The following is a 7,539-nucleotide window of genomic DNA, read 5'->3' on the forward strand; positions in this document are numbered from 1 at the left end:
AGCAAAAGAAGAGGTATGCGTGCTACCAGACCTAGAACAAATTGGAAAAGTTAAGTGCCTTGGGGTCACAATTGACAACAAATTAACATGGACCGACCATATAAAAAAAACCTATGCAGCAAACTTAGCTCTGCCCTATATGTACTGAGGAGACTCACTCACGTCTGCAATCAAGACATGGTGAAGACTGCTTATTATGCCATTTTCGAGTCGCACCTCAGGTATGGGCTTGTGGTTTGGGGAGGAACCTCCAAGGCAAACCTCCAGAGAGTTCCTAGTGCTCCAGAAAAGAGCTGTTCGCATCCTCACTGGTCTGGGACCCAGAGACTTCTGCCGAGAGGCCTTCAAGGAACAGAAAATCATCACTGTAATAGACTCATATATACTGGAAACAATACTCTTTGCTGTGCGGTAACAAAACCCAACAAGAGGTAATGAAACTCACAATCATGACACAAGAACAGCAAATAAACTTTACCATGCAAATACATCGACTGGCAATGTTTGAAAAGCAACCCACATATGTAGGCTCTAATTTCTGGAACATCCTACCTGAAGAAGTGAAGAAAGGAAAGACGCTGAAAATGATCTCACGCTGGCTCCTCGACCGTCCCTACTACACAGTGGAAGAATTCAAAAACTGGAGGAGGGACCCTCAACCGTGGACTGACTAAAATCATGCCAGAAACTAAGTATCACAAACACAACACTTACACCATTATAACACAAACACTACTTTTTGACTTTTAATCTGTTCTCAAGGAATATGACTAATAAATGATTTCTGATTCTGATTCTAAATAGTGAATTTTCTATCCTAGATGAAATGGAAGTGAATGTTGAGTTTAGTCTATTGAACATTAATGCAACTCAGAATTCGCCTAAAATATTGTGTATACATACCAAAATTTCTGTCTGGATTAGCTTGCTGTTCCCCCGCACAATAAGCAGTCTGGTCGAGTGCTTTTCCATATCTGCCACCTTTGCACGAATATCCATGACTGAGCGACTCTGGGATTCAAGAAGAACTGGCTTTACCAACGATTCTGAAAATATGACCATATGTAAAAAAAACCACATTAACATTTAAGATGAAGGCCACAGTAGTTAGCCTAGTTAGGTGGATGGTATTCTGTCAGACAAAATAAATTTATGAAAACTGATGTTTCAAAATTAAGGAGCTTGTACTTAATGTCCCTGGAATTTAATAAAGTACATACAATATGATACTGTCCCAAGAAACTTGTGCAAAGACTGTTATAAGTTTCGTGCCAATGGATCAAAAGTTTTTAAAACATTCCACAAGAAACGGCACTTGGCCGTATTGATGACATTTATTACAAAGCCAATGACAAAGTGACATATTCCTTGATTGTGCTGTAAATCAGGAAATAACGTAGATAAAGATTGGGAAGGTTATTGAGGATGAAAAGAGTTGTACTTGGCTCCTTTTTGGACACTCAAGGAATCTTTGACAATACCAAAATTTCATTGATGTGGTGCTCATGAGTCAGATGGCATTTTCTGTGGCTGAGTGGTAGCCCTACTTCAAACCAGATGTTACTGCTTTATTTCATGGTGAGTGTCATGGCCAAGAACACAATGTTGTCCGAGAGGAGTACTGACTCCTCTGTGAAACTTGGTGGTAGACGATCTGCTCTAGAGCCTTAATGGCATTGATATAATTGCAAAGGGATAGATAATGTGGTGATCCTGATCATGGGTAAGCACAACAGGATGGTCACAGATCCGACGGCCCTCATGCTTCTGGTTCACTGGTGTGCATAGGTTGGTCTTTCAGTTCATTACTCAAACCAAGTGACAGCTGTTCCTTACATTAGAAAGAGTGAAATGGAAGATACAAGTTCCTTTACACTGCAAGGAAGTTAACGTTTTCTTCCCAATCAGGTACTAAGGGATGTTTTGTAGCAAAAAGTTTGAATTTCTATAATGAAACCTGAATTAGGTGAATAAATCACCTGACTGGGACGTGACTATAAAATCACCAATAACATTCAATAATTGCTTTTTCATTAAAATTCTTCAACTCTCTTGAGAAAAGTTCAAGGAAAATAAATAATTTTGCCAAAATCATGCTACTACTGACTTAAAACTGATAAGTAACATCCCAAAATGGCTTTTCGGACCTACAAGGACAAAACCAACTTTCGTTAATGATTGCTACACTGTATAATACTGTAAGCCTCAAAATGGACTGATATTGTAACTTCTAGAAGTGAACAAGCAATTGACTGTTTTCACCAGCAGAGTGGTCTAAGCCCTCTCTTACAACCTTCTTAATTGAAATATCAGTGGATCGCCAAATTGAAGAAGTCCTCTAAAGTTAACTTCAAATAAATCTTCAACCTCAACCACCTGCTTCCTCCTCCATCGCTTACCAAAAAGTGATTGTTTTAATATCCCAAATTTCTCCTTTATAGCCCAAAAGGTTTAGTTTGTTCAGAAAATGAAACTAAAAGCTTACATTGGAAAATTTAGACATTGAAAAAAGTTTAACTTGAAAATTCCACTATCTACTGGTTAGAATATGATCCTGTATAGTGTGTGTGTGTGTGTGTGTGTGTGCGTGCGTGCGTGTGTGTATGATGTAAACATATTCATAAAATTTACTAACACACAGCCATTTAAGTTAATAGAACTTTATGTAATATTTCACTTATGCAACTTCAAAATTGTAAGCCAGATTGGCTTTTAAAATTGTAAATACGAATGTAAATAGTAATCAGTGTTAGTGATGTTTACCACAAATGTGTTTAACTGTTGTGGAATCTAAATATTTTTGAGTGTATTGCAAATTCAATCCAGTAAATATCTAAGACTGACCGACAAGCTGCGGTTGTTTTGTGTTGATGACACAGGAAGATAGCCCGAGACCACAGTCGGCCCTCCACCAAACACGAGACTGCCTCCTCATGTTTTCCCATCAGGCTGTGTAACTCAGCAGCTTCAGAATGCTTCTCCTGGTTCAGCAGTGCTGACAACAACGCCAGGTGAAATTCTACCAAGGCTTCCTCGCTGTGTAACACATCACTCATATTTCATCAACACGGCAGCACAGCACAACACAAACTTGACAAACAGTACAGTATGTACCAGAGTATTTTTGGCATCTTAAAAATAAGTGTCAATTTTATTGTATGACTGTTTCTGAAAACTAATGTTTGAAATGTTGTAGTTCTGTAATATTTATTTATTTAATTGAAACAGGAATAAAATTCATACAAGACACACAGAAGCTAACAAAAAAATTCCACACATTTATATAAATTGAATGTTCCACATTTTACAAATAAAACACTTGTGAACAACTTTTTGGGAAATATAAAAAAATATAATTAGGTGAAAAATAAGGAATGTAATGAACTCGTCATGTTACATAATTCGGCTGACCTGAAGTTTTGTTTAGCTGCAAGAGTGAGACACTGGAGCAGACTGCCTGCCCGGGTGAGAGCTGTGATTGCCTTGTCGACATCCCCTCCTCTCTGATACATCAAGCCAGCCTCCTCGTAGAGTTGCTTGTTCAACAGATGATCTCCGTAGAGCAAACAGATCTGCTTGTACCTGGAATGAGACACTAGTCACTTCTACACGTGTTCAGAATGTAGCCTAACACCAACTAATCGTAGGTTTTTAACCCTTCGCACAGCACTAATAAATCCATTAATCCTATAGACCAAGCCAAGTACAAAATTTTGTTTTTTTAACTTCAAAGCAAATTTTTAGTACAACTAAATTTGTAATGACTCATTTCATACACCCATCTCACATCCATTTCAATACTTAGGCCTAATTTAATTTAGAAATTTATTAGTAATAATAATTAAGGAATAATTATTTATAAATTGTCTCAAATTTTAACTACAAACAATAATAAATACGAAATCAAAATTAATCAAAATCCACCTTATTACATATAAAATTCAAAAGTTATAAAGTGAACTAAAGTCAGTGATACAGTGTGCAGGGATGATTGTTGAAGAGTGAAGAGAGCAGATTTTTGAAAGGTGAAGAGGAGAGAGGGATCTGGAAGAAGTGAAGCAAGATTATTATTATAAAGAAACTGGTTACATTTATTCAGCAGTATTTGAAAGGTTACTTTATTAAATTCTTATTATCACTGAAGTACAAAGAAGCAGAAGACAGACATTGGGTGAGAAAATTCTTTTTAAGTTTAATAGTGATTCATTGGAAGGACATAAAAAACCCAGGAACATTCGATTTGGCTAATAATTCAATTTTAATATAATTAAAATTTAACAACAATTATTTTTCAAAATTACAATATCTTTTATTAAAAAAATACCCAATATTTCTATTTCATTAAGCCAGCACGACCACCCTGCCCTAAAAATTAAGAATTGTATTTAAAAAATTTACCATTATTGTATCCTCCATCTTGTTTCAAAATTCAAACTTGTGTCAATTAATTTATCATCATTAAAGTTCACATTTATATCATACTGAGTTATTTGTTATTCCTAGCTATAATCATCAGAATACAAATTAAGTTTAACCATTTATTTAAAGTGTATAATAATAGTAGGACATTACAAAAATTGGCGTCCAACGTAGTGGCTTAATGAAATATTTATAATCTTTGATTTGAGACAATTTTCTAGATCGTAACAATAGCCTAGACATAAGTACTGTACGTAGTTAGTTGTCATTTATTCATATTGTCTGTCAATAGGCTATAGGTTATTTAATAACTCACTATATTAAACATTTAATTAACAATACATTAGTCCTGTAATATTATTCTATCTTTTATCGCAATTAATGTCCCGTGATTTTAATTTAAGATACCCTAAACGGTACCCATTCCCAACAGATAATATGGAAAATAACCAAGTGCTAAACGTAAACAAAGACGCCATTAATCCCGGTATCGAAGACGAAAGCGAACAGAGAGAAGAAGCAGAACAAACTCCCACAATTCCTCGCGCTAAACCAAGTCAACATTCTCACAGCGGTCGACAACCAATCACGGATGAATGAAAACAGTGCTACCAACACCTACGCGGCAAATTTCCCTGATTCCCTGCAGAGACGTGAAGATGGAGCTACTGCGCCTCCCACACTAAACGTTGTAGTTGAACATTCTCATTATACTCAATCAGTTGATGCCATTGGCAGTGACAGGTCAAATAAACAAACCGCTGACGAATCCCAATCGACAGCTCTTCATGCTATCATGAACGGTTTTAAAAACAACTTAATGAAAATTTGATTAACACTAAATCTGAGTTAAACGAAAACCTAAACGCAAAAATAAACGAAATAAGTGATTGTATTTCTAAAACTAAAATCGAACTTAGCTATGAAATCAAATCTTGTAGGGAGACACTCGAGACACAAATTAATGAACTGCGGGATAATCAAACTGAATTCCGAAATGAATTGAACGCTATAAGGGACAATCAAGATCAATTCCGTAAAAAAATAGACCTGAAAATTAAAGAATCCACTGACAGCATTAGAGGAGAATTAAATCATAGTTTTGAAGAACATAAGAAGTAAACCAACAGATGAATAACCAACAGTTCAAGATATTAGAATCGGTACAAAACAAAAATCAAACTCTAGAAAATAAAATTGCTTTTGAAATAAAAAATGCTATAGACCAAGTACGACATGAAAACGCGGAAACAAATAAAATACAAATCAAAACCATTATAAATGAAATTCAACCACAAATCCAAAACAATCATGATAGAATAAACAATCTAGCCGAGTGTATTAATAAATATGAATGTGAATTAGAAAATATAAAATCTAAATCTCAAATTGAGACGAAACCATGTGAACCATTGCAAGTCATTTGTACCGGAGGAGATTCTGTAGACAGACAAGTGCCAAAATTCAACGGACGTTTCTACCAGTCCAATGGAATTTTTACAAAAAATTAGAAGGTATTACGAAAAAAATATAGGTCGTGTGCAACTCACACACACATCTAACACTGAACATCTCATTGACATATTAGAAAGTAGTCTCGAAGGTCACGCGTCACGATGGTTCCAATTAATAAAACACGATATTAAAAACTGGGAGGATTTTGCACAAGAATTTATTGGAGTCGTGATGTGCAACGCGGCATACGTGCAAAAATAGAATCAGAACATTACAAGAATAATGGAACATTGACTCGTGCTGAATACTTCACCGAGCGTGTTATCACACTACAATCGATTACCCCACTATTAACCGAAGAAGAAATCGTCACCATTTTATCGGAACGGTTTTGAACAAATTATTCAGGATAGCCGGAGCGTTCAAAACATTAACACCATTAAAGAGTTTGAACGATTACTACAACGAGAAGACATCCGAGACGGCCCAAAACGGAACAAAATAATTTCATCCCAAAATCACAATTCATCTGGTTATAAGCCAATACACCAGAAACCTCACCAATCCCCAGTCACACCACATAATAACATTGAACAAAGAGCATATCAGCCAAGGAATCAATATCACGGACAAAATCAACATTATAATGATCGAAACCAACATAACAAAAACTATTACCACCCATACAACAGTCGTAATGATAATGAATTCAAGAGTAAGACACAACCATACAAAGACCACTACCAAAATCGACAGAATACTCACTACTACCCAGGAAACGATAGACATTACCCCACCACAGAACAGGCACAAGTATGCACTATCGTGCGGCAGGGAGAAAATGCTCGAAATCTACCTTCTAGTAGACCCGGCAACGACCGCAGCGAAGACGTTCCAGCGGCGGGAAACGGCTGCGCGCTGTAGAACGGAACCGAGGAAACATCGCACCAGAAATAAAATACGAAACTACAAGCGCTAGAAAATAACGACCTCGGATATTTAAATCAGAATTATTATTCAAACTATAACCCTAGTAGTGAATTTCAAGTTAACAACATAATATGTGATAAAGATTTCCTTTTTGAGGAAAAAATAGAACATCCACTAATAACTAATCCTATACAAATAAGATGTCCAGAAATTAACATCAGAATTAATAATGTAGAAACTAATGCCTTAATTGATTCCGGATCATCTATTACTTGTTTGTCAGAGTCTTGGTTTATGGATAACCAACAATCATTAAAGCCATTTGAAGAACTGCCTCTAGCCAATACTACCATCAAAACTGCTATTGGAAACGTTTCAAAACGAATCAACCGAGTCATATATGTACCTATCACGGTAGCTGACGAGACTACTCACATACAATTCCTTATAGTATCGCATCTTGTCAAACCAGTGATTTTAGGAATGGATATGCTAGTATTATGGAAAGCAGAGCTAAACTTTAATAATAGTACAATAAATATGAAAATAAACAATACAAATGTTATAATGAAGTTTGTAATGGCAATAAATGAAGGGCACGTATGTGAAATCACCACTCAACAAGGCGTTATGCTTATGGAAGATTTTAATGACTCAATGTCAACATTTAATGAGTATGGCACTATAAAACAATGGGAAGATAACAAGATTAATAATGAGAATAATGATTACATT

At 35.7% G+C, this 7,539-nt stretch overlaps 1 protein-coding gene across 1 annotated transcript in view; it reads right to left on the reverse strand.

Moving 5' to 3' along the window:
* Positions 1-933: 933 nt before the first annotated feature.
* Positions 934-7,539, reverse strand: part of LOC124365912 (putative elongator complex protein 1) — a 59,394-nt gene continuing 52,788 nt past the window's right edge. Inside the window, 3 exon segments of the mRNA XM_046822034.1 lie at positions 934-1,046; positions 2,845-3,036; positions 3,412-3,582. Of these exon segments, the coding sequence (XP_046677990.1) occupies positions 1,019-1,046; positions 2,845-3,036; positions 3,412-3,582 (391 nt within the window). The 3' untranslated portion in view covers positions 934-1,018.

The sequence above is a fragment of the Homalodisca vitripennis genome, chromosome 7 (assembly GCF_021130785.1).
Source record: "Homalodisca vitripennis isolate AUS2020 chromosome 7, UT_GWSS_2.1, whole genome shotgun sequence".
Taxonomy (NCBI): domain Eukaryota; kingdom Metazoa; phylum Arthropoda; class Insecta; order Hemiptera; family Cicadellidae; genus Homalodisca; species Homalodisca vitripennis.